Genomic DNA, 25,946 nt, shown 5'->3' with positions numbered 1-25,946 from the left:
TTAGTTCAGCCGCGTGGCTTACGAGCTTGGGCATCGGACACGCTCACTCTCTCTCTCCCCACCCCCCTTCCTTCCTCTAAAAATAAAAAATTTGAAAAATTAGAGAAACTTTAAATAATTTTTCCATGTTCACAGAGCCACGATGGACAAATAAAAATCATACCTGTTTAGGTTGAGCAACATGGTTTTCTGGGTGTACAAAGGGATGACTTAATGTATGTTGCAAACAGCAAGAGTTCCTTCCTCTTTTTTATTTTACTTTTATTGTTGAGATTATTACAACCGTTCCCCAATTTCCTGCCCATTCCCACCTCCACCCAACCTCCCCCTGCGCTCCGGCCGTCACCACACTGTTGTGTGTGCCCACGGGCTGTGCGTGTCTGTCCTTTGGCTCATCCCTTCACCTCCTTTCAGGCAGTTCCCTGCCCTCCCTGACCTCTGTCAGTCTGCTCCATGTTTCCAGGGCTATTTTGTTCATCAGTTTATTTGGTTTATTAGATTCCACATATGAGTGAGATCCTGGGATACTAGTCTTTCTCTGCCTGGCTTATTTCGCTCAGCATAATCCTCTCCAGGTCCATCCACACTGCCCCAAAGAGTAAGGGATCCTTCCTTTTCACAGCTGCGTAGTATTCCACGGGCCGAATGTCCCACAGGTGCTTTACCCACTCATCTGCGGATGGGCACTCGGGCTCTTTCCAGACCTTAGCTGTTGTAAATTGGGCTGCTATGAACACAGGGCTGCATATATTCTTAGTGATTAGTGTTTCGGGATTCTCAGGATACATTCCTAGAAGTGGGATCACTGGGTCAGAAGGCAGCTCCATTTTTAGTTTTTTGAGGACCCTTCATACTGTTTCCCACGGTGGCCGCGCCAGGCTGCACCCCTCCAGCAGGGCACCGGGGCTCCCCTTTCTCCGGGCCTCCCAGCACGTGGTATCTGTGAGTTTGTTGGTGGTGGGCATTCATTTCTCATGATTTCTCGTCCCCACAGGCCTCGTCTGCTCTTTCCCGACTGGCTGTTTGTACCAGGGGGACTGAGGCCCTGGGACTGGTGGGAAGATAAGCGACTGAGCATGGACTCCGGCTCCTCCTCCTGCTCCGCCTCGTCCTTGGAACCCTTGTCCTCGACCTGGCCGTTCAAGAACGGGGTCATGCTGTACTTGCTCTACCTCAGCCAGCAGGAGCTAGAGAGGTTCAAGCAGCTCTTAGTGGCTGAGACCCCCAGACCCGGCTCCGCCCGGATCACCTGGGACCAGGTGAAGGCAGCCAGGTGGGGGGAGGTGGCCCACCTCTTGACCGAGCGCTTCCCCCGCCGGCTCGCTTGGGATGTGGCCCACGGCATCTTCGCGAAGATGGACGGGACCCAACTGTGCCTCCGGGTGCAGAGGGAGCTACAAGGTGGGTGATAGTCTGGGTGCCATGCGGTGATGGGCTTGGGTGCTGAAGAGCCAAGCGCTTTCCTGGACGCCCGTACTGGCCACCTGAACAAGCCGGAGATAGTGGAGTGAGAGGGCGCCTCTGACCCCAAAAGGCCAAGGCTATCCTATTAGCATATTTTTTTATTTATTTTTCTTTTTATTTTTTTTAATTTAAAATATATCTTTATTGATTTCAGAGAGAGGAAAGGAGAGGGAGAGAGAGAGCTAGAAACATCAATGATGAGAGAATCATTGATCGGCTGCAGCCCACGACCCGGGCATGTGCCCTGACTGGGAATCGAACCCTGATCGCCTGGATCCTAGGTCTACGCTTAAGTGCTGAGCCACGCCCAGCAGGGCCTATTAGCATATTTAAAGGAAAAAAACCCTTCCCTGGCCCGCGTGGCTCAGCGGTTAGAGCGTCGGCTTGCGCACCAAAGGGTCTCGGGTTCGATGCCCGATCAAGGGCACGTACCTGGGTTGCAGGTTCGATCCCCAGCCCTGGTTGGGGTGCATGGGGGAGGCAACCAATTGATGTGTCTCTCTCACATCGATCTTTCTCTCTCTCTCTACCCCCCCACTCCTTCCACTCTCTCTCAAAATCAATGGAAAAACATCCTCAAGTGAGGATTAACCAAAAATAATAATAATGAGAGAGATGAACACAAAGAGACAAAGAAACCGAGAAGTTGGAAAACGGTAGAAAGAGACGCTATGAAGTCACAAAACACAAGAGAGCTGCTGGAGCTACCGTGAGGTCAGCAGCCTAATATTTAAGGCTAAAAAGGGTCATTTTATCATGATAAAGGGGGTCAGTCCCAGGGGCAGGATTGAAATCGTAAACTTCTCTGTCCATAACACGTCTTCAAAGTACAGAAAGCCAAACTTCACACACCCCCCGGGCAGACCACACTTTATTTTGAGCGAGAGAGGGAGAGAAACGCGGATGAGAGAGGCACTGCTGGGCTGCCTCCCACGCCCCCTGCTGGGAAGGAGCCTGGGAAGCAGGCGGCGGCCTCGGCGCAGGAGGCTCTGCTCCCCCAGTGAGCCGCAGGCCCGGCCCGGGCGATGAGCTGCTGAGTCCCCGAGCACCTCTCAGCCCATCAGGAAACAGCAGCGTTTCCTCCCTGGCATCCTGGTGGAGTCCAGGGAACGGCCTCCTCCCTGAGCTGCCGCCCTGGAGGAGCCCACGCGCGCTCCCGGTGCCCGTCTCCCCGTTCCCACGGCACAGCCTCGTTCCTCGTCTCTTCCAGACGTGCTGCCCAACGTGGAGCCGGAGGACCTGGGCCCAGGAGGGGCACAAGTGGACTCGGAGGAAGAAGAATCTGGGAGGTGCCGGGGTGGTGACCAGCCCTGGAGGTGAGCGGGCGATGGGCTGGGCAGAGAAGCTCGGTTCCTAAGGCGGGGTGGGTTGTGATTTGGCCTCTCTTCATATATATATATATATATATATATATATATTTTATTGATTTAGAGAGAGGAAGGGAGAGGGAGAGAGCGAAACGTCGACCGGCTGCCCCCCGCACCCCCCTGCTGGGGCGGAGCCCACAGCCCCAGCACATGCCCTGACCGGGAATCGAACCCCAATCTCCTGGGTCCTAGGTCGAGGCTCAGCCGCTGAGCCCTCCCCGCCGGGCCCACTCACGGTTCTCAACTGAGCCCCGCCCTCGGGAGAAGTGGGCCTTCCACGGAAACATCGTGGGGCTTGCTGTCGGCCCCAAGGCTGGTCTTGCTGCTCGGTTCGGCCTCGGTGCACTGACGGAGCTGGCTCTGTCCCTCCCGTCCCGCTCACCTAGATGACGTGCGGGGCTACCGACTGCCCGGGAGGGGCCACTATTCCGCCGTGGTGGACAGGACCCCATGGCCCAGGAACCAAGCAGACTTCTTCCACCAAGACCTCCCCCGGCACCAGCGGCTCCTTCACTGCCTGTTTCTTCCCAGGAGACCTCAAGGCCGACCACCCAAGACGGTCGTCGTCCAGGGGGCCACCGGGGTGGGGAAAACCGCCCTGGCCCACAAGCTGATGTCGGAGTGGGCAGGAAAGGAGTTCTCCCCCCACCAGGTCGGTACGCTTTCCGCGTCCACTGTCGGGGTGGCCTGGGCCCAGCCGCAGAGCCTCTGTGAACTGGTGTCAGCCGGTCGCCCGGGTTTCGGGGTCTCGTCTCCCAGGTGATGTCCCAGCCCGAACAGCTGCTGCTCGTCCTCGACGGCTCCCAGGAGCTGGCGCTGAGCCTCAGGGTGCGACCGGGGATCTGAGCGAGGACGAGCCAGAAGCTGCTGGCGCCTGCCCTCCTGGCCAGTCTGCTGGGCGGAAAAATGCTCCCCGAGGCCTCGCTGCTGACCCTCCTGCGGTTCTCTTCCCGGAGGGTCCTCCAGTCCGTCCTGAGGCGTCCGTCCGTCGTGACCGTCACGGGGCTCACCGCCTCCGAGAGAGCCCAGTGCTTCAGGAGGCACTTCAGCAGCCAGGGCAGGCGGAGGAAGCCTTGAGCGACGCCGCGGGGAACACGGTCCTCTTCTCCAGGTGCCAGCGCCTGTGGCCTGCTGGCTGGTGTGCTCGTGCCTGAAAGGCCAGATGGGGAGGGGCCCCTCCCTCACGCCCACCCCAACGCCACGGCCGCCTTCGTCCAGCACCTGTACGTGGCCTTCGGACGGCCTCACGGCAACCGTCACCCTAGATACCTGCCGGCCCGTGTTACCTGGCGGCGAGAGGGATGTGGAAGGAGCCGTGGGTGTTTGGGAAGACGGACCTCGAGCTGACCCAGCTGGACGGGGCGGCCGTGGCCGCTCTCCTGGGCGAGAATATTCTCCCAGGGTCGGGGGCAGGAGGACCTGTGTGCCTTCACCCTCCTGAGCTCCCAGGAGTTTTCGCCGCCCTGGTGTACACCGTCCGCCTCCCGCAGAGGGTCCCCGGCTTCCAGGTGCTGGACAGGGCCCGGCTGCTGCGCCTGGCGGCCGAGCCCGGGAAGAGGGGGGCCCCCTGGCGCACGTGGCGCTCTTCCTCTTCGGCCTGTCCAACGAGACCTGCGCCAAGGCCGGGGAGCGGTGGCTCGGGCACAAGCTGTCCTCGGGGAATAAGGAGGAGGTGCCCAAACTGGGGGCCCCGTGGCAGGGCCGCAGGCCGCCCACCGCACACCCCGGGTCCCGCAGCCCTTCTGCCTGCTCGAGACCCGGGAGGAGGCCTTCCTGCGGCAGCTGCTGCCGGGGCGCCACAGGGCCGCTCTGGTCATCGGCAGGGACGGGGACTGCAGCTGTCCGCCCTCTGCCTCACCCACTGTCCACACTTGCGGGAGGTGGAGCTGACCGTGACCTTGACCATCACCAAGGACGTGTGAGCGCTCTGAACCCTCCCTCGCTCCCCGTCTACCTTACCCGGGGGCCTTGCCCACCTGTCCTGGGCGTGTAGGGCTAGGGGTCGGGGCGGCCGTGGTCTCCCCGGGAAAACGCAGGCGTCCTCGCCTGAGGCCGTGGTCTCCCTGTAATGAGCGAGAAACCTCATGATGGCTCGTCTGGGCTTTTTTTTTATGGGGGAGTCTTACTGGACTCATCAAGGGGCCTGCGATCGTGACCAGGGTGGGGACGGCCAGCCCGGGGTTTTCTCCTGTGTAACCTCGGGCTGGGGATCCCGTTCTGCACACAGACCAGACGGCATCAGTCGGCGTTTCCGCTGGTGGCAAGAGCTTTGCTCCATGTTCACGTTCCACGAGGGGCTGGAGTCCCTGGCCGTGACCGACAGCGTGATGGAGCCTGACGCCACACGGGTCCTCCCCTTGGCGCTGAAACATCCGCACTGCAAACTGCGCAAACTGAGGTGAGCGTCCCGGGACCCGGGGGCCGCTCTGTCTGACGCGTCTCGCTGAGCAGGAAGCCCTCTAGGCCCATCGGTGCCGCCCCAAAGGGCACACAGTAAGTTCCATTAACATCCATCACTGCACGTAGTTACCTCCTACAGCGCCCTGGCCGGGCGGCCCAGTGGGCTGGAGAGACGCCCGGTTCACCAAGGGCGGCCGGTTTGGCTCAGGTCGGGGCACAGGCCAGGGATGCGGGTGGATCCCCAGCAGGGGGCACGCAGGAGGCAGCTGATCAATGAGGCATCATTGATGTTTCCATCTCGCTCCCTCTCCCTTCCTCTCTCTGAAACCAATAAAGACATATTTTAAAAAATAAAAATTAAAAAAGCAGCCGAAATTCGAGGGCTGAACGGCGCCCGGGCTCCCCGTGAGAGCAGCCGGTGACCTCCAAGCCTGCACGCTTTCCACCGATCACTGGTCGGGACGCCGAGACCGACAGGTTTCCCAAGGTGCGTGTGGTTCTGCGGGCGCTGTTTTCCCGGGGCGCTGAGGCTGGTGTTCTGTGGGGTGCCCCAGGCTGGGAAACTGCTCGGTCAGCCCTGGAAGTCGGTTTGAATGAGCCAAGGATCTGCAACGTAACGGCCACCTGCAGACGGTGATGCTGCGGAAGGCGCCCTGGGGACCGCGGGCCTGTTTCCTGTCGGCCCAGCGGGAGAGGCTGTCGGGAGCGTGTTCCTTGCCGCTGCCGGTTCGGTAACATGAGCGCAGGGATGGGACAGAGGCGGGACGGGGATGCGTGTGCCACGGGCAGACCGGAGCCTGTGGTTGCAGCCATCAGAGACGGGCCAATGAAGCGAGCAGAGGCGGGAGAGGGCATGCGGGGGCGAAGCTGCGGGTGCGTCGCAGGGACTGCTGCTGGGCTGTCAGCGCCTTACCCTGAGCCCAGCACCGAGGGGCCCGGGGAGCGTGGGGCAGGGAGAGCGGGGACCCCGCGACCTCACGCCGGTGTGGGATCTACTGAGCAAGCGGAGCCCACAGGCCAAGTGGACAGACTCGCAGACAGAGAGCGGCTGACAGCTGCGGGGGCGGGCGCTGGGCTGGAGGGGTTGGGCAGAAATAGAACAAGAATCTCACGGACGCAGGTCAGTGTGGCGATTGCCGGGGAGGGGCGGGGGGGGGGTGGGGGGGTAAATGCTGATAAAAAAGATAAAGATCCCACACTGAGCACTTGTTAAAAAGAATGATATTGCTATTTCGTATCAATACTATGAATATTAACCGATAACGTCTTAAGTAATAAAATACAGTAATGATGACAGACTACGATAAACATGATAGCATGTAGCTTCGAGAAATGACTTAACGAAGAGCCGTTAAGTAAAAATGACTCGATTTATCCAAATGAAACCCCCAAGAGGAGGGCAAAGGGGTTTAAAAAGAGAGATTTTTGAAAAGTCTGCGCGTCCGTCCACAGGCTGGAGGACTGTGACTTCACGCTGCTCTCCTACCGAAGCCTTGTCCACCTCCTCAGGACTAACAAGAGGCTGACGCACCTGAGCCTGGCCGGCAGCACCCGGGGGGACCGAGTGGCAAAAGAGCTCTGGGGAGCCTGGCCCCGAGCGAGGTGCCCCCTGCAGCGGCGGGTGTGAGTCCCGGGGCCCCCCTCTTGGCCACGGGCATGGAGGCTGGTCCACAAGACGGCAATAGCCCCCTGCGGGGACCCAGCCCACCTGCAGGCGCCCGGACAGGGAGCCCATGCGCCCCGACCCAGACTTGGACCAGCCACCTCTCTGTGCCCGGGGATATGTTCCAACCAACTGAGCCACACTGGCCAGGGCAGGAATTTTTTTTTTAACCCTCCCCGGAGGATATTTCTCTGTTGTTTCTCAGAGAGAGTGGGAGGGAGAGAGAGAGAAACATCGATGTGAGAGAGACACATCAATTCATTGGCCCCCCCACGCTCCCCAATCAGGGCCGGGATCCAGCCTGCCACCGAGGTACGCACCCTTGGCCACTCTCGAACCCAGGACCCTTTGGTCCGTGGGCCGACGCGCTAAACACTGAGCTAAGCCAGCCAGGGCGAGGGCAGGAATTCTTTAAACAATCTCCCTCAGGTGTCAGGGGGCTTTTCTTATTAATAATATAATTATCATTATTAACAGACCGTAAACTCAGACTGTCTTAAACCATAAAGGAAATTGCTGGCTCATAAATCCAGAAATGCAGACGTGTTAGGAAACACCCCCTCAACCCACGGACACTGTCCCCAAAAGAAGCGGGAAACGGTGCAGCTGCTTTGGAAAACGGTCTGGTGGCTCCTGAAAAGGCAAAAGGCACCGTGTAGGAGCCAGCAGCTCCACTCCTTGGGACACTCGCAAGAGAAATAAAAACCTCCGTCTGTACAGGAACCTGCACACAGCTGTTCCCGGCCGTATTAGTCATAACAGCCCAAGCGTGGAAACAACCCCAGTGTCCATCGGCCGGTGGGTGGACGAAGAAGGTGGAATATTATTCAGTCGTGAAAAGGAACAGAGTGCTGATGAGTGCTCCAGTGTGCCTGAATCTTGAAAATAGTGTGGCCCGTGGAAGAAGCCGGACACGGAGGCCACGTGGTCTATGAGTCCTTTTATATCACGTGTCCGGAGCCGGCCAATGATCATGAGTAATGATCGTGGGGTGCAGACGTTCTTCCTGATTAGTGTTCAGGTTTCTTAGGATACATTCCTAGGAGTGGAGCCGCTGGGTCAAAAGGCAGCTCCATTTTTAATTTTTTGAGGACCCTCCACACTGTTTTCCACAGCGGCTGCCCCCTCTGCATTCCCACCAGCCGGGCCCCAGGGTCCCCGTCCCCACACCCTCCCCAGCACGTGTCGTTTGTGGACTTGTTGATGGAGCCATCCTGACGGGTGTGAGGAGACACCTCCTTGTGCTTTTCATTTGCATCTCTGATGATTAGCGACACTGAGCATCTTTTCATATGTCCGTTGGCATCTGCATGTGCTCTTTGGAGAAGCGTCCATTCAGGTCCTCTGCCCATTTTTAAATTGGGTTGTTTGTCTTGCTGGTGTTGAGTTGTATGAGTTCTCTGTATATCAGATGCGTCCTTGGCGAATATGTTCTCCCTACGGTGGGCTCCCTTTTCATCCTGTTGATGAAAACCAACGCTCGTGCGCTTCAAGTGGGTGGCTTGTGTGGGGCGTTGGTTGTATCTCACCAAAGCTGTTAGACACACACACAAGCGAGGCAGGAAAGACGTCCCATCGCGGGGTTTGTGGTTGTGTTTTCTCTGCAGCCTGAGAAACTGCTCCCTGACCTCCGGCTGCTGCCAGGAGATGGCCCACGCTCTTGTCCAGAGGAAAAGCCCGAGAAGCCTGGACCTTGGTTTTAACAGCCTGAAGGATGAGGGGCTTACCCTGCTCTGTGAGGCCATGAAGGGCTCGGACTCCGGACTACAGGTTCTTGAGTGAGTGACCCCCCACCCCACTTCCTCCGTGAGACCAGGACCGGCGTGTGTAAGCTCTCCCAGGACAGAGCGTGGGGAGGACTTCGCCCGTTGCTGGGTTTTCCCTGCGTTCGGGTGGAGGGCTGGGGGGGTTCAGAAAGCGTGGCCCTCCCACGAGGAACATCGTCAGGACGTTGTTAGAAATGCAAGTTCTTGCAGTTTGTCTTTCTGGGTCTGGTGACTCACCTAGTGTCATGCCCTCAAGGTCCCGCCACGCTCTCCCGAATGGCAGGGCCTCTTTGCTGGGGCCGAGTCGAATACCAGCTGATGTCAACACTCCATTTTTTTGCATAATTTAATTTTTTTTCCAATTGCAGTTGACACTGACTATCATTTTATATTAGTTGCAGGTGTGCAGCGTAGTGGTTAGCTGTTTATATAACTTACAAAGTGATCCTCCCGGTATTTCCAGCATCCACCATACACAGTTATTTCAATATTATCGACTATATTCTCTGTGACTGTACCTACCAATTGGTACATCTGAACCCCTTCACTTCTTCACTCGGCCCCAAACCCGTCTCCCCGCCGGCAGCCATCAGTCTGTTCTCTGTGTCTGGGGGTCTGTTTCTGTTTTGTGTCTTCGGTTATTTTGTTCTTTAGGTTCCACACGTAAGTGAGATCATATGACAGTTGTCTTTCCCTGTCTGACTCATTTCACTCAGCACAGTGCCCTCGAGGTCCACCCCTGGTGTGGCACACGGTGACGTTTTATCCGTTTGATGGCCGAGTGACGTTCCGCTGTGGATCCGCATCACCTCTCCTTTACCCGCCTAATGACAAGTCTTTATTGTCCCCAGATAAACCCATTTGCTGGAGAAAGATGTAGCTGTGTGCTGTTGAAGGTGGACAGAATATGTTTATTTGGTTTCCTACCCTCCCCCCCCCCCCCCCCCCCCCCCCCCCCCCCCCCCCCCCGTCAACCATGAGGCCCGGGAAACGGGTGGTGGTGGGACGGCCTCACTGTTGTCAACACGCCTGGTGTGGTGCCCAGAACTCAGGTGGCGCCGAGTAAGTATTTTCTGAATGAGCGCTCAATTTTTTTTTTAAGTTTTTTTTTTTTAATTTATCGATTTGAGAGAGAAACACTGATCCGTTGCTTCACTTCTTTGTGCGTTCACAGGCGGACCCTCCAACCACCTGAGCCGCCGGGCCAGGGAAGCGCTGTTTCTGAATGAGATACGTGGCTCAGGCCGTCTCAGGGTTAGAAGTTGCTCAGCCCACTCTGAATAATGATCCAAATCGCAAGGGAAGCCCACGCGTGGTGGGTACTCAACACGTATTTGTGGGGAGCGACCTGATCCCGCCGCGGGTGGGCCCGGGCATGGGCACGGTCCTGGCCGGGCTCCAGACGTGGCCTGATGACTCCCTGCGGCCCGTCTGCCCTGCAGGCTGGAGGGTGCCTGCTGACCTGCGCCTGCTGCCAGGCCCTGGCCTCCCTGTGCCTCAGACACCAGGGCCTGAGGCACCTGGACCTGAGCGGGAACAGCATCGGGCTCGGGGCCACGCAGCTCCTGCGCCAGACCTCGCAGGCCTCCCCGCCGAGGACGCGAGCAGGAGGGTCCTTCTGTAAGCCCCCGCGGGCCCGGGCCTCGGGTGGCGTCGGGAGGCTGCTCACTCTCTCCTCCTTTCCTGGGGCTTTAGAACCTTCTCTCCCCGGCTCAGCAAACCCGCGGCCCCGCTTGTGTGTCATTGGAACGTGGGCCTGGCTTCTCTGGGCTGATTATAAATTGTCTCTTTTCTTCATTTTCTCTCCTTTTTGAAAAATCCTCACCCAAGATACTTCCTCTGCTGCTTTTCAGAGAGAGATTGGGGGGGGGAGAGAGCCCCAAACCAGGCCAGTCCTTCCTTGCTGCACCCCGAAGGTGACCTGCCATCACTTCTGCCCTAGCCTGTGGGTCAGCACGGGAGGGGACCACATGAGAGCTGTGCAGGGAGGAAGGACCTTGGGGTCACTGGAGGGCTGCCTACCACACCCGCTAAGCGGAGGAACCGAGGCACTTGGACTCCACCCCGAGCTCCCGAGAGCATCGCCACGGGTCTCGGTCTCTCCGTGGGACAGGCCAGCGGGGTCTGTCCTAGAGATTTCGCCTACTCTTCCAGGATGGACAAGAACCTGGTTAGGGCATCACCCTGCACACCGGGTGGTCATGGGTTCGATTCCAGGTCAAGGGCACGTACCTGGGTTGCAGGTTCAGTCCCCGGCCCCCGTTGGGGCGTGTGTGGGAGGCAACCCACCCAGGTTTCTCTCTCTCGCATCGATGTTTCTCTCTCTCTCCCCCTCCCTCCCTTCTGCTCTCTCTGAGAAAATCAGTGGAAAAGATATCCTCAGGCGAAGACTAGCAACATAAATAAGTAAACAGAACCCGCTTCTGTACCCACAGGGAGAGGAAGCCGGGTTCCGCAGCGGACATGACGAGCAGGCTGGAGGGCCCGCAGGTGGACCAGGCCCAGGACGTCCTCAGGATCATACAGGACCGGGGTGCTGAGGGCGCCACCAGGGCAGGGCCGGGGGATTGGCCCGTGGCCCCCGGACATTTCCCCTGATGGGAAGTGGGGAACGTGGCACGTTCTGTGGGCCGTTCTGGGTCTGGAACCGCTCAGCTCAGTTCGGGGAAAGTGGCGTCGGGCGTGGCCCCCAACGGGCCCCTGGGAGACAGTAAAGGTCACGGGTGAGACGGGAATTAGTCACTGAGCTGCGGTGACCACGCGGGGAGGGTCCCGCCCGGGGCCAAGTCCAGCTCCGACGTCTTCGGATAGTCACCTTAAGGTCGCCCGGGGGCCGTCTGCCTCACCTTTTGGAGAATTTCATTAAACTCGTGCACGAATGCAATTTGGAAACGTTCTGGGGGCCGGTTATTCTCCCGTGGGCTGGTGCATCGGCGTGGAAAGGGGCGCGTCCAAGGAGGCGCAGCGGCCTCGGGGAGGGGAGAAGGCCCGCTGCCCTGCTCGGTTCCTCCCCCAGACATTTAGCTTCTTTCAGAGGGACGGGCTGTCACATGAAGGTTTATTCCTGCTTTTAGGGGGACAAAGCGGTCAGGGTTTCTTCTGGCCGGGCAGCTTTTTAAATGTATATATTTCTAACTTTTGTTTCCAGTGAATACTCAGTGTTCTCTGCAGTGGTTTCAGGTGAGCCCCACCCCCTGCGGGCCCCGGAGAAAGGCCGCGGGAAGCCGCTCTGCTCTGCGGGGACTTTGCTCTAATCCCCTCTCCAGGGTCTCACAGCCGCAGCCCATCGAGGGCGATGCCTCCGTAAGGTGACCCCGCCCCGAAGGAGGCGCCGCGGCCCCGGGGCCTGGCTGCGGTCAGCGGGCTCGGAGGTGGGCCCGGCGAAGCCAGAGACCCCGCCAGTGACGTGCTCCCCAAACGCCCCAGCAGACACCCCTTCCTGAAGCGACGAGGAAGCCGGCGTCGGGCTGAGGACAGCGCGCCCTGCCGGTGGTGACGCGAGTTGCACGGGGCCTTCCGAGCGCGCCGAGCCCGGGGACCCGGCGGGCGGAGCGCTGTCCCGGGAGCGCCAGGCTGTGGGCTGGATGCCCGCGCGGGACGCAGACGGGAGCCCGCCAGTGACGCCCCGACAAGGCGAACAGCAAACCGGTGTTTCTCTCTTAAATAAACTTTAAAAAATATGTCCTTACTGACTTCAGAGAGGAAGGGCGAGGGAGAAACGTCAGTGAGGAGTCAGTGACCGGCTGCCTCCCGCAGGCCCGGGGGGACCCCGACCGGGAATCGAACCCCGATCTCCTGGGTCCTGGGTGAGGCTCAGCCGCTGAGCCCGCCGGCCGGGCCCTAAACAAATCCTCAAGGAGACAGGACGGCCTGGCTCGGGCGCAGACGCCCCGGGGACGCGACGCGACGGGACGGGAGGGCTCAGGAGCCGGGGCTGAAGCGCTCCCCGGGTGAACCCGGGGCCGTGGGAGGCCCCCGTGGATCCCGTGGCGCCTGAGGGCGTCGGGGCGAGCGGAGCCCGCGCCCTGCGGCCAAGTCCCGGTCAAGCTGGGGGGGGCCTGGGGGACGGGAGGCGGGGTGGGGGCGCGAGGGGCCGGCCTTGCTGCCCCGGCGGGGGGACAGTCCCTGGGTCAGAAACAGAAACCCCGGCTGTGGGTCCCCGCGGTCCCCGCCCGAGGTTCTCGGGGAAAGTCGGCCGGACGAGCGGGAGCCCCGGGAGCGGCCAGGACGCGGGAGCCCCGCGCGTTTGCGGGCTGGTCCGGGGCGCGCTCAGAGGCGGCCGGTCAGTGCTTCCCGAGGCCTCGCGGCCGGTCCCCCCGAGGCTCTGTTCCGGGGGGTCCTGCGTCCGCGCCCAGGGTCGGAGCGTCGGGCGCCCGGGACCAGCGGGGCGGCGCCGCCGCAGCGCCCGAGGCCGGCGGAGGCGGGGAAGGTCCTTGTTCCGCGAGGTGCCGACCGCACCGTCGGGCCGCCCGCGGGGCTCTGCTCCTCGCTCCCGGCAGAAGCCTAAGGCGTCGCCCAACCCTGCGCCGCGTCTGGAGCCCGGGGCCCGGGGCGAGCAGAGCCTCCTGCTGGCGCCGAGCAGCCCCTCTCGGGGCACCCCGCGCCCAGCTCGGACCCCGGGGAACCACCCGCGTCCTCCCGTCCTCAGGGCCCCGGGCACAGGGAGGCGCCGGGAACCTCGGGTCGGGCGACCCCACGCGGGTCAGTGCCCAGCGCGTGCCCACCGGCCTCCGCCGCGCAGAGCAGCAGAAGCCAGGCGTCTCCCGAGGGACAGGTGACTCTGGGATGCTACTGAGATGGCTCCTGGCTGAGGGGCCTGGAAGCTTCAGGAGGGGGCTGGTCCCAGGAAGACCAAGCTGGGTCGGAGTGAGGAACTTCCAGGCCCTGGAAGGAGGAGGGAGCAGGATGGGCCTGAAAATCCATCCCCAAACACCAGACTCACGGTGCAGGGACCTGGGGCCTTGTGGACAATGACAGGGAAGCGACCCTGTTGCTGTCAGAGGGGAGGGAGCCACCAGGAGAGTGAGACCAAAACTCACACAGTCACAGGCGGAATCTCTACAGAAAAGAGAAACAACAAACACCCAGAAGATGGGGCTGAGGGGGTCCCAGGCCTGAGTCCAGGCTGACCAGGCCCCTCCCACCTCACTGTCCAGGGTCCTGGAGATGAGCTTCACCAGGACGAGTGACAGGGCCTGGGATGTGTGAGTCTCTGTGACCACAGGTCCTGGTGGGACAAGGGTCCCTGAAGGCACAAGGTCAAAGCCCCAGAGAGGTGACCCAGCCGGGCAGTGACCACGTCAAAACCCACGAGGCCCTGGGCACCCACTGGGCACAGGCCCTGACCACACTCGGTCCTCACAGCCTCTCCCGTCCCCCTGCCCAGGCTCAGCACAGCACACACAGGGCTTCTGGAAAGTCCTAGGGGCTCCCCTGTATTTCCTCTCAGACTTTAGGACCCTCTCCTCTAATTACCCATCAGCCCTCATGGCAAGAAGTCAACAAACAAAGTCATAGCCAGAGCCTGTTTCTTACATTTCTTTAATGTTTGTACGGATTTCATGGAGGAAGGGACAGGGAGAGACAGAAACATCGATGAGAGAGAAACATTGATTGGCTGCGTCCTGCCTGCCCCCAACTGGGGATCCAGCCAACACCCTGGGCATGTGCCCGACTGAGAATCAACCAGAGACCTCCTGGTGGATGCGAGACATTCAACCACTGAGCCACACAGGCCGGGAGGGGTCTCATTTCAATACAGGAGTAAGAAGCTGCACATCAGTGCAATGGAAGTAGAGTGGGGGTAGGGGGGGGCAGCCCCGCCTCTGCTGGACAGGGAAGTGTGGGGAGGGGACCTGGGGGCAGGGCTGGGACAGCCTCCCAATCTGAGCTTCCTGAGTCACCAGGTGGGAGCCTGAACAGATCTTCCATCACTCAGTCCCCACAGGCAGCTGCCTCACGCTGTGGAAGGAAACCATCAGGAACAAGTTCAGGGCAATGGCTCTAACTGGTCACATTCTCAAAGGTCCACTTCATGCTCACAATGTCCACAGAGTCCCCATAACCCAGTCCCGTCCCCTCTGCCCCAAACCCTCCCCATTCAGGGTCTCACCTTTAGAAGCCGAGAGAGACACATCAGAGCCCTGGGCGCTGTCACTGCCTGGGGTGGACACAGCAGGACATGGTCAGGGACCCAGGACAGGAGACTGAAGGAGGGACTATGGGGTGGCGGGGTCCCCATGGGCTCCCATCTGCACTGTCCCAGGGTCTCAGGGGGCACCCCCTCCATACTCACTGGCAGCCTGAGCGTAGCTCCCTCCTTTCCCACCTGTGGGAAGGAAACATCCTGTGAGAGACCAGGGAGGGGGCAGGGCCATGAGGTCCTAAAGGAGCCTAGTCCTGGGCCCAGAGAAGTTCCCAGAACCCTGTGTCTGTACAGACCCAGGGCAGGGTCAGGAAATCTGAGGAAAGTGCATGTGCAGGGACTGGACCCACCTCCCTCCTGCAGGTCTGTTCTCACCAGGGACCTGCCCTCTGACCTGGGACTGCTGGGGGTGGGTCCCCATCACTAGGACCATCAAGTGACACATGTGTCCCTCAGTGTCACACCTGCCTCACTAAACAGGAAGTCAGCACACAGACCTCGCACTGGCAATCCCAGGCCTGGGGATGGTGCTTCCCATGAATGAAGCAGGACACACGTCTACTTGTATTGACACCCCAGGGGGACACGAAATTCACACCCCCCCTTCCCCACCTGAGCGCCTCCTCGCCCACATCACAGCTCCAGCCACCACAGCTCCGAGGACAACCAGGCCAACAACAGCGCCCATGATGATGAAGGGGGTCTGAGAGGGAGGCTCTGGGAAGAGAGGGGAAGGGAAGGTGATGCCCTGACCCCCAGGCCTCAGCCCTGAGCCCCCTGGAGCCCCCAGAGGCCCCTGCTTCCCTGGGAAGAGGCTCTGTGCCCACGTCCCCTCCTCACCCCATCTCAGGCTCTGGGGCTCCAGCAGCCCCTCGTGCTGCACAACACAGGTGTATCTCTGCTCCTCTCCAGGGGGCACCCCCAGGGACGCCCACTTCTGGAAGGTCCCGTCCCCCGCGGGCCTGGTCTCCACAAACTCCATGTCCTGGGTCTGGTCCTGCCCGTCTCGCTGCCAGGTCAGGCTGATGTCCGCAGGGTAGAAGCCCAGGGCCCAGCACCTCAGGGTGACCTCATGCTCAGAGATGGGGTGGCGGGTCACGTGTGTCTTTGGAGGGTCTGAGGGAAGGGGGAGAGGATTCAGGACCTTTGCTTCCACCATGGGACCCTCCAGCAGGGCTCAGGTGTCCATCCTGAGAAGGGACAGGACACTGGGGTGGGGAAGGGACACAACCCAGACACCAGCCTGGACAGAGGCAGGGGGATGGCCTATTGGTCTCTTAGGAACTTCCAGGGTCAGAGCAGCACAGCCCAGGGCGGGAGGGAGGCAGGTCTCTGGGGGCAGAAAAGGCATTTCTGGTCCTCACCTGGGGGGAGGCCAAGGACTCAGAGCAGCGGGGCTCAGACCTCAGACAGGGGGTGTGGGGCAGGGAACAGGCCCGAGAGAAAGGCCCCCTGGGGCCCAGAGCCACCGCAGGGTCCATGGGAACCGCTGAGCGCCTGTTTCAGGGGTGGTCTCCCCTGCACCCCCGGAGACTGCACCCTAACTGTCCCTGAGAGGTGGGTGGGGGTCCCTCTCTGGTCCCTGACCTCAAAGTCCCGGGGACTCCATCCTTGCACCTCAAGCAGGGGTGTCTGACACGGACCCCATTTCCCGTCTCCTCGCAGGAGCCCCACCCGAGGGAGAGGAGGGCGCCGCGGGCCCTGTACCTGTGCGCAGCAGGGTCTCCTTCCCCTTCTCCAGGTAAAGGCGCAGCCACTCCACGCACCGGCCCTCCAGGTAGTTCCTCCATCCCTCCGTCTCACCCGCCGCCTCCCACTTGCGCCGGGTGATCTGAGCCGCCGTGTCGGCCGCGGTCCAGGAGCGCAGGTCCTCGTTCAGGGCGAGGTAGTCGGCGCCGTCGTAGGCGAACTGACTGTAGCCGCGGAGGAGGCGCCCGTCGGGTCCCAGGTCACAGCCGTACATGTTCTGGAAGGTGTGAGACCCTGACCCCGCCCCCGGGTCAGCCCCGCCCACTCGCCCCGCCCCCGGGTCACCCGCCCCCGCCCCGCCCGCGGGGACTGAAGCTCAACTGAAAGTGAAACCGGGTCAAAGTCCCCGCGGGCCCCTCCCGGGTGGGGGGCAGGGCGGTTCCGCAGCCTCGGGGTGAAGCTCGGACCCCGACACTCGGGGCGACCCGGCCCGTCCGTGGGGATGGGGGTGGTGACGGGGCGGCCGCGGGGCTCACCGTCCTCGCTCTGGTTGTAGTAGCCGAGGGCGGTCTTCAGGTCCACTCGGAAATTCTGTGCATGTTCCTTGCAGATCTGCGTCTCACGGTCCCAATACCCCGGCATCTCCTGCTCCACCCACGGCTGCTCCATCCACGGCGCCCGCGGCTCCTTCCTCGGATTCGCAGCGTCGCTGTCGAAACTCATGAACTGCGTGTCGTCCACGTAGCCCACGGTGAGGAAGCGGGGCTCCCCGCGGTCGGGCCGGGACACGGCGGTGCGGAAATATCTCAGGGAGTGGGGGCCTGGGGGGGACACGGGAGACGGGGGGCCGCTGGACACGCGCTTCCGGGTCCCGCGCTCCTCCCCGCACAGGCCGCGCCCTCCGACCCCGCACTCACCGGCCCGGGTGCGGGTCAGGACCAGGGCCCCCGCGAGCAGCAGGAGGAGGGGTGGGGACCCCATGACACGAATCCTCCGAGTTCGGGGCGGATATGAGTCGGGGCGGGTCAGCAGCACATTAGAACCAGGACGTGCGGTGACGCTGATTGGCGGGTCCAGGATCCTCACAGCCAATGGGAGTGAGAAGTGTTCTTACGTCATGAGTATCCGGGCAGGAGGCCCCCACACAGGTTGGGAGAAGGGAAGTGAAACCGGGGAGCTGGGGACTCCCCAGCCCTGAGCCCCGCGCCCCAGACTCCGCCCTCGGGCTGAGACCTGAGAGCCAGGCCTGGGGGCCCGGGGCCGAGCCCTGACCCTCCCGCAGGGGGCGCGCTGGTCACCCCGTCTCCCCGAGTCCCGGCCCAGGGGCTGTGTTCTCAGCGACTCCCCAGGTTCTGGGTTCGGCACCTCTGTCCCGTCTTACAAATGAGGGGGGACCCCAAAGTAATGCTGTTTATGGGGTGACAGCTGTCACTCTGGCCACACAGGCATCAAACAGTCTGAACAATTATTAACTCAGTTTGAACATTAATAACCTATGACGTGTTGGCAGAAATCATGTTTTCATGAAAAATGACTGTTTCCCAGATGAACGCGGAGGTGACAGGACGGGACCTGCTCCCGTTTCACATCCTTGCGGGTCTCGGCCTGGTCCCGTCACTAGCAGTCCACAGGGTTCATATTTGTCTGTGCATTTACTCTCCTAATTGGGTTGCGGGGTTAAATATGCACAGCTTCAGGGACCATGGAGAGGGAGCATTTTCATAACCTTTCGGGTCATTGTTGACACTCGTCTTTGATCGTCCACTGGAACCACACAACTGGCACGTCCTGAAATGCTCTGCACAGTGAAAGCTGGCACAGGACTGAGTGTGTCCTGCCCGGCTGTGTTGAAAGCCTCGGGCTGTCCTGCGAGGGGCTCTGGTGCTCACGAGGGCATTGAAAGGGGGGCGTTGTTTCTCTGAGTTGGGGGGTCTTCCTGTGGGGACGCATTTAATACATGTCACCAAACACTCCCGTCTGTTAATATCACCGCAGATCCCACTAGAAAAGTCTCAGAACTGGGGCGCTGTGTAGAGCACGTGGTGGGGCCCGAGTTTTCCAAAGCCCTGGTTTCCTCTTGAGAGTTTACATTTTATCAGGAAACCAGGACTGTCTTTCACCAACGGTCGGTTCATTTTTCCTGAGGTAGAAGCTCAGGTTCTTGTTGAGAACGTGGGCGTCAATCCTCCTAATCTCAGTAACGGCAGTTTCTGTGCAAACAGGGTATCCCCCAAAAAGAGGCCGGCTCCGCTCCCACAAAGCAGTTTCCTGGCACATAATCCTCTGGAAGGTAGCAGAAGAGGTTTTGTGGACTTCCCAGGTCGTCATATGAGACTTTTTTCTTCATTTTTATTAAGGACAGTTAAGAAATTAATCCATCTGCATAATGAATTCAAGATCTATATGAAAATATCTCCCCTGAAAACTATATTTTATTGTTCAATTGTAGTTGATGTGCAATATTACGTTGGTTTCAGGTGTGCAGCCCTGTGATTAGACATTTACGTCACTTACAAAGTGGTGGCCCTGGTGAGCCCAGTGCCCGGTGACCTCCCATGCAGCTGTTACGTTATTGACCCTGTTCCTGGGCTGCACTGGACACCCTGGTGCCTACACTGAAGCCACCAGCTTGAGCTGCGGGATCCCTTCACCTTTCTCGCCCCGTCCCCCAGCCCTGCTCCCTCTGGCAACTGTCAAAATGTTCTCTGTGCCCATGGGCCTGTTTCTGTTCTGCTGGTGGGATGGTTTTGTTTTGTTTTCAGACCCACATGTAAGTGACGTCACCTGGCATTGGTCTTTCTGTGTCTGACTTATTTCACTCAGCACAGCACCCTTAGGGCCCATCCGGGTTGTTGCCGACGGCAAGAGCCTGTCCCTGTGTGGCTGAGTCACATCCCAGAGCACATCTTCCCAGTTCTTTTTCTTACAGTCCACACCCCAGGGTGTTTTCCACGGATTTTAGGGAGAGTGGAAGGGAGGGTTGGGGAGAGAGAGAGGAGCCTGAGACACATCCCTGGGAGAGAGCCCCCTCAATTGGTTCCCCCCCCAGGAGTCCCAGCCAGGAGGTGGGGTGGGGGGGTAACCTGCAGCCCAGGGACTTGTCCTTGGCCAGGACTCCAACCCTCAACCCTTCCCAGGGGGGGCTGAAGCTCTGACCACACTGGCCAGAGCCCAGCACTTCTTCTAATTCCAGGAACCTACTGGAGGACACTTAGGTGGCTCCATATCTTGCTCCTGAAGATGATGCCGCAGTGAGCACGTGGGTGCCTGTGTCTCTCCCACTGCTGTTGGGGCTTCTTCAGACAAGTGCCCAGGAGCAGAATTGCTGGGTCCTTCTCTGTCTCCCGTTGTAGGGCCTTCGTCTGAAGGTCTGTGCTGTCTGCTATAAGAATTGCTACCCGAGATTTCCTTGTTTGTCTTTTGTCTCCATTTTCATGAAACACCTTTTTCCTTTCCTATCAGTCTATGTGTGTCTTTTAAAGTAATTTTCAAAAAATATATCTTTATTGATTTCAGATAGAGGAAGGGAGAGGGAAAGAGAGAGAGAGCTGGAAACATCAATGATGAGTCATTGATCAGCTGCCTCCTGCATGCCGACTGGGGATGGAGCCCGCAACCCAGGCTTGTGCCCTGACCGGGAATTGAACAGCAACCTCCTGGATCCCAGGGTGACGCTCAACCGCTGAGCCATGCCCGGCCGGGCATAAAGTAATTTTGATAGATTCGTGTTTATTGCCGTTTTATTGTTTGTATTTTTTATTTTTTGCCTTAAAGAAGACCCTTTGACATTTCTAGTAATTTGGGGGGTGGCGGTGAACTCCTTTAGCTTTTCTTGACTGGGAAGCCCCTTTTCTGTTCTTCATTTAAAAATGATGGATTTGCTGGGTAGAGCAACCTTGGTCGTAGGTCCTGGCTTTTCACCACTTTGAATGTTTCTTTCCAGTCTCTTTTGGCCTGAAAAGTTTCTGTTGAGAGACAGCTGACAGTCTTACGGGAGCCCTTTGTAGGTAACTAACTGCGTCTGTCCCGGTGCTTCTGAGATGCTCTGTCTTTGGCCTTTGCATTTCAGCGATGCCGTGTCTTGCTGTGCACCTCTGCGGTTCCTCCGTTGGGTCTCTGCAGTCCCGGGCCCTGGGCGTCCCTTTCCCTGACCAGGTTGGGGAGTTTCCCATCGTTACTTTGCCACGTTGGGTGTGACTCCCCTGCTCTCTCCTCCCGCCCAGCCCCTCGCCCAGGTGATGCGAATGCCGGTTCCCTTGGCGCCGTCCCGAGGCGCCGGGTTCTGTGGCTGTTTTTGGCCCTGTTTTCTTTGTGCCGCTCTGACTGTGCTCTGCTCCCTCGCCTTCCCCGTGCTGGCTGGGTCCTGCGCTGTGGCTGCTCTCCCGTGGTCCCCGTGAGGGATCCTCCGTCCCAGTTACTGTTGGTCATTTCTCACTGTTTCATGTTCCCGTCTCTTTGCTGAAGTTCACACAAAGCTCTTCTCTCCCCTCAGACCTCTGAGCATTTTCATAACCAGTGTTCTGACCTCTGCGCCCGGGCGATTGCTGGTCTCCATCCGTTTAGTTATTTTCTGGGAGGTTGGTGCTCTCCTTGCACTTGGACCTGTTTCTTTGTCTCCTGGTTCTGGCCGTTGCCCTGTGTTTGCTTCTGTGGGGTAGGTAGAGCTGCTGCGTCCTGGTCTCGGCAGAGTGGCCCTATGTAGGAGTGTCCTGAGGGCCCAGCGCTGACGCCTCCCTGGTCCCCCAACCTGGGCATTCCAGGGGCACCCCTGTGGGCTGTGTGCCCCCCCCCCCGTTGAAGCTGAGGAATGATTTTTGTTAGCCATGGAGGACTGTCCCCAGCCAGGCTGAGGAGCTGTGAGGCCTGGCTGTGACCACCCTGGAGGCCCTGGTCCTGCTGAGTCTGCCCCTGGAGTGTGTCCATTGTGGGTTGTCTGGGCCGTGCTTTGCTGTGGTCTGAAGCTGTCCCCCTGGTCCACTGCCTCTGGGACCCCTTGGGAAGTGCAGGCCAAGGTCAGCCCCCACTGTGCCCTACCCGGGCCACCTGTCACGAGCAACAGAGTGACCTGCAGGTGGCTGTGACTTGTGCCTGACTTGGAGGTGCCTGGGAGAGGCCAACCTGTGAACCAAGGCTGCCTGCCTGAGTGCCGGGCCTGGGGCCACGGAGCTGCAGGTGGAGGGCATGGGGAGGCCAGATGCTGCTGGGTGGAGAGATTTTAGGAAAGTTCACAGCCTGAGTCAATACAGGGCGTTTGTGTGAAAATAAACTACACGGATGGAAACAGCAAGGGCTGGCCCAAAACCTGGGTGGGGCAGGGCCTCAGGGAATCCCTAGGGTGGGGCAGGGCCTCAGGGAATCCCTAGGGTGGGCAGGGCCTCAGGGAATCCCTAGGGTGGGCAGGGCCTCAGGGAATCCCTAGGGTGGGCAGGGCCTCAGGGAATCCCTAGGGTGGGCAGGGCCTCAGGGAATCCCTAGGGTGGGCAGGGCCTCAGGGAATCCCTAGGGTGGCCAGGCCTCAGGGAATCCCTAGGGTGGGGCAGATAGTGGGAGCCAGGTGGCTGGAGACTCAGGTGGAGCCTGGGTGCTGACTGTGGGGAGGGCTCAGCAAAGGGACCCGGGCCTCAGCCGGCACTTCTGCCTGGAGACCGCGGCCCCACCCCAGCCCAGCTCTTGACCTGATGCCAGAGGCGTCAGCCCTCCCTGGGGCCCTGGCTCCTTTCAAGCTGCTGCCCAGGCCTGGGGCTCAGAGGGGGGTCTGACCCAGCCTGTGCCCTGGCCCTTTAAGAGGAGCACCTGGGCCTGCAGCGGCCTCGGTCTCACTCAGACCCCCCCCCAGTATTTTACAGCCCCAAGGGGTGGGGCCTCCTCTCCTGCACTGGAACCCCGGGTGGGGGCCTGGCGTGGGCTGGGACCCGGAGCCTCAGGGAGATCAGTCCTCAGTGAGAGAATTGCCGGGAGCAAGGCCTGTGTGAAACCTGTGTCCAGTTCAGAGCAGTTCCAAGTCACCAAAAAATCCACGGAGGGCAGGGGGGTGGGGGGAGCAGGAGAGGGCAGGAGGGCCGATGGCGGTGGAAGGAGCCCTGACTTGGGGTGGTGAACACACAGCACGTTATGCAGACGACACCACTGTGCAGTCGCACACCTGACACCTGCAGGAATTTCTCAGCCAAGGTCACCCCAATAAATTCAATACACAAATAAGACAAGTCAGCTGACTGAGGTAACTAAGTCCTTGTGTTGTGAGCATCTTGCTAGCTTTGGGGTGATGGGGTGAGGGCAGGAGGCTCCTGAGACCAGACTCATGTGTTCTCACCTTCTCATTGAAACGGTCCCGAGAACAAGGGCCTGTGAACAAAACTCCAGGTGAGTCAGAAATAATCCCCCAAAGAATTACCTCTCCCCCAACTCTGATGCTGCCTGGCAGAGACACCTTATGAAAAAGCATCCAGTGTTAGATGCGGTACATTTAGCCCGCACACCAAAGGGCTGTGGGTCCGAATCCCAGTCAGGACACATGCCTAGGTTGGGGGGTCGATCCCCGCTTGGGGCGCATATGGGAGGCCACTAATCGATATTTCTCTCTCACATCAATGTCTCTCTCTCTCCCTTCCTCTCTCTCTGCATATTCTCACGGGAGGGTTAAAGAAAAGCTTATATATTTAAAAAGTAGGGGCAGGGAGAAGGCATTGCGGAGCCAACACCTGAAACACTGGCACCCGCTGTGGAACAGGATGGTGCGCACAGCCCTCGGAGGAATGGAACCTGCCGGCTCCTTGGCCTTGGACCTGCGGCCTCCAGGACTGGGAGACAGAACATGTCTGTGGTCTCAGGCGCCCAGCGCTAGCCGCCCTAGAAAACTGTTCGCGTGGGTCCATCTCAGGTTAGGCGGAGATAATTAGCAACCTACAGACAAGGGGAAAGTAGTGGAGATAAAACTTTGAACTGAATATTTACGTTTTACATTTTTTTTCTTTTTTCATGTTTCAATTGCGGCTGCCGTTGAACATTATTTTGTTAGTTTCAGGTGAACAGCATAGTGGTTGGACATTGATTGAGCTGAATAGTTAAAGCTACATGTCAAAGTGAGCAGAATGCAGCTAAAGCAGGGTGAGAATCTAATTTAAGAAAAACACACGCAGCTCATCCCTAAGGTCCATGTCCTCCCATCCCCATGACTCCTCTCTCACATTAATGTCCTTCTGTGTATCCAGGTCCCCCACCCTTCTCACGGGCTACAGGCTGAGCTGAACTTACAAGCACAACAGTTCATCTGGTCCACGGGTTAGAGGAGGAAAGAACCAACTAAGTGGAGGCAGACCGGCCTGACCGAGCGAGGGGTAGAGCCATGGTCCTTTTTATTTATTTCTTTTTTTATTCTCACCTGTGGATATTTATTGATTCTTTTTATTTATTTTTTAGAGAGAGAGGAAGGAAACGGGGTGGGGAGCAAAACACCCATGTGAGAGAGACACATGGTTCGGTTGCCTCCCGTACGTACCCAACCAGGATGGAACCCGCGATCTAAGCACTTGCCCTGACCAGAAAGCAAACCCACAGCCTTTTGGTGCACAAAACGATGCTCCAACCAACTGACCCACTCGGCCAGGGCTATTTTTTTTTTAATTTTAAATTGATTTGAGAGAGAGAGAGATTTGCTGTTCCACTTCTTTATGCTTTCATTGGGTGATTCTTCTACATGCCCTGGCCAGGGATCGAACCCACAACCTTGGCTGATTGGGACGATGCTCTAACCCAACCAGCTACCCAGCCAGGGCCGAGCCTCGGCACTTGGATAGAGCATCCCAAGACCGGGAGGGTGAACACCATCATGGCAATAGTCTTTCAACTGAAATTTAACGTGTTAAAAAGCCAAAATCAGGGCCATGATTAAGGACATGAGGACTCCTCTCTGGATGGTCAAGAAAGGAGCCGGGACAGAGGGGAGCAAGGGAAGACTTAGAGTGACAAAGCAGGTAAATGGGTAAAAGGGGGACTGAGGGGCAAGACCTGCTGACTCACTGCCCGGGTCTTCCAGCTGGGTCTTCCCGAGGGGCAGCTGGAACTGGGAAGGAACAGGCTATAGGGCCATAGGGTTGGCAGTGAGTTGCTCCCTGCCCATTGGCTCAAGGGGGTTCTTGGTGACCAGGCCCAAGAATGGGTGAAAGAAATTCCTTCTTTTTTTTAATGTTCCCACCTTGGATGTGGTCTAGCTCTTTGCCCCTGGTGTCCTACCAGGGTGATATTTCAGAGCGAGATTCCCATTTCAGGTTCCCAGTGCTGAGACAGACACACACACACACACACACACACACGGAGAGACAGACAGGGAGACAGAGGGACAGAGAGACTTCCATCTGTTGCTCCACTGATTTCTTCATTCATTGGGTGATTCTTGTACGTGCCCTGACCGGGGATGGAACCTGCAACCTTGGGGATCTGGGCGAGCTCTAAGCAGCTGAGCTACGGGCAGGGCAGGCCAGTTAGCTCTGCAGGCCCCAGGTGGCTGGGCTTGGCGCTGGGGGTGCATCCCATCAGCTCTTTCACTGAGTCATCACAGGTCCTGCCTGTGCTCCTGGTGGGACCGGAGGCAGCTGGGGAAACGATGGGGACAGGAGGGGCACTGTCACAGGGGCAGGGGCGAGACCTGCAGGACGCTGTCCCTGACGCCCAGACCGAGGCGCAGACGGGGAGCCCGAGCCTCCGGGGGGCGCAGCGGCGGCGCAGGGGCCCCGGGTCCCCCCATCCGGCGCCCGCGGGTCGCCCGCCAGGGGCGCAGGTCCTACTCGCGGGCCGGGGCGAAGGCGCCCATCCCGGCGCCCCCGCCGCCCCGCCCCGGGCGTCCCCCTCCTGCACCCGCACCCGGGCCTGGGCCGCCCCGCGCGCCCGCGGTTCTGCGTGAGAGTCAGCGGCGCGGCCGCTCCTGGGTCCCCGCGCTCGGTTCATTCCCGGCGAGCGCAGGAGGCAACCAATGGACGGGTCGCCCTCGCGTCCGTGCTTCTCTCCCATCGTGTTTCTTCCCCGCCCCCCGCGCTCTGAAAAGCGATGAAGGAAGGTCCCCGGGGGAGGGTGAGAAAGTGACGACCGTAGATGAACAGATGCCGGTGAGACCCGGGCCAGCGGGGCCCGCGCCGCGCACCTTGCGGCAGGGCCGCGGGGGGAGGGCCGCGCTCACCCGGGGCTGGCGCGGGGCCGCGCACGTGCGGGAGCAGCTGCCCCGCGCTCCCCGGGCGGCCCCGCCCCGCCCCGCGCCGCGGCAGCCAATGGTCGGGGCCCGGAGCCCCCAAAGGCGCCCCCACGCGGCTGCTGGCGGGACCTGCCGGAGCCGAGCCGCGGGTGAGCGTGTCCCCGCCGGTTCCCCGCCCTCCTCTCTCGTCACTGACCAAACCCCTTGTTTAGCCCCCGCTCCCCCCGAGGCTCCCCGGAGCCCGGGGCCCAAAGCCGCCCTTGGAAAC

General features: G+C 59.7%; 2 protein-coding genes across 3 annotated transcripts; one reads left to right on the top strand and one right to left on the bottom strand.

Annotated features, from left to right (window-relative positions):
- Positions 1 to 1,076: 1,076 nt before the first annotated feature.
- Positions 1,077 to 8,676, top strand: LOC107528775 (NACHT, LRR and PYD domains-containing protein 8-like). The gene is made up of 10 exons (XM_087827077.1): positions 1,077 to 1,401; positions 2,675 to 2,780; positions 3,363 to 3,483; positions 3,591 to 3,659; positions 4,097 to 4,214; positions 4,322 to 4,503; positions 4,569 to 4,711; positions 5,059 to 5,229; positions 6,684 to 6,854; positions 8,502 to 8,676. Exons 1-10 carry the CDS (start codon positions 1,077 to 1,079, stop codon positions 8,674 to 8,676), a joined length of 1,581 nt encoding a protein of 526 aa, XP_087683203.1.
- Positions 8,677 to 14,205: 5,529 nt separating this feature from the next.
- Positions 14,206 to 17,491, bottom strand: LOC107538048 (BOLA class I histocompatibility antigen, alpha chain BL3-7-like). 2 transcript variants are annotated; one of them, XM_087826980.1, is made up of 7 exons: positions 17,031 to 17,475; positions 16,513 to 16,788; positions 15,646 to 15,921; positions 15,418 to 15,522; positions 14,956 to 14,988; positions 14,773 to 14,820; positions 14,206 to 14,621 (listed from the first exon to the last, which is right to left on the bottom strand). In XM_087826980.1, exons 1-7 carry the CDS (start codon positions 17,473 to 17,475, stop codon positions 14,617 to 14,619), a joined length of 1,188 nt encoding a protein of 395 aa, XP_087683106.1. In that variant the 3' UTR covers positions 14,206 to 14,616. The 2 variants fall into 2 exon arrangements, with proteins under 2 accessions (XP_087683106.1, XP_087683107.1); XM_087826981.1 differs by lacking the exon at positions 14,206 to 14,621 and having other exon boundaries at positions 14,635 to 14,820; positions 17,031 to 17,315; positions 17,412 to 17,491.
- Between the last annotated feature and the right edge of the window lie 8,455 nt (positions 17,492 to 25,946).

Source organism: Miniopterus natalensis, chromosome 18 (genome assembly GCF_054644295.1).
Source record: "Miniopterus natalensis isolate mMinNat1 chromosome 18, mMinNat1.hap1, whole genome shotgun sequence".
Classification (NCBI taxonomy): Eukaryota; Metazoa; Chordata; class Mammalia; order Chiroptera; family Miniopteridae; genus Miniopterus; species Miniopterus natalensis.
Note: the sequence above shows the minus strand (reverse complement) of the source record. Positions and strands in the feature narration are given on the sequence as shown.

Excerpts from the sequence above, each read along its gene's own strand:
- LOC107528775 (XM_087827077.1), top strand. The coding sequence starts at position 1,077 with ATGGACTCCGGCTCCTCCTCCTGCTCCGCCTCGTCCTTGGAACCCTTG. Across the intron at positions 5,230-6,683 it reads TGCAAACTGCGCAAACTGAG|GCTGGAGGACTGTGACTTCA; the intron begins GTGAGCGTCCCG and ends GTCCGTCCACAG. Across the intron at positions 6,855-8,501 it reads TGCCCCCTGCAGCGGCGGGT|CCTGAGAAACTGCTCCCTGA; the intron begins GTGAGTCCCGGG and ends TTTTCTCTGCAG.
- LOC107538048 (XM_087826980.1), bottom strand. The coding sequence starts at position 17,475 with ATGGGGTCCCCACCCCTCCTCCTGCTGCTCGCGGGGGCCCTGGTCCTG. Across the intron at positions 16,789-17,030 it reads CTACAACCAGAGCGAGGACG|GGTCTCACACCTTCCAGAAC; the intron begins GTGAGCCCCGCG and ends GGGCGGGGTCAG. Across the intron at positions 15,922-16,512 it reads GGAGACCCTGCTGCGCACAG|ACCCTCCAAAGACACACGTG; the intron begins GTACAGGGCCCG and ends CCCTTCCCTCAG.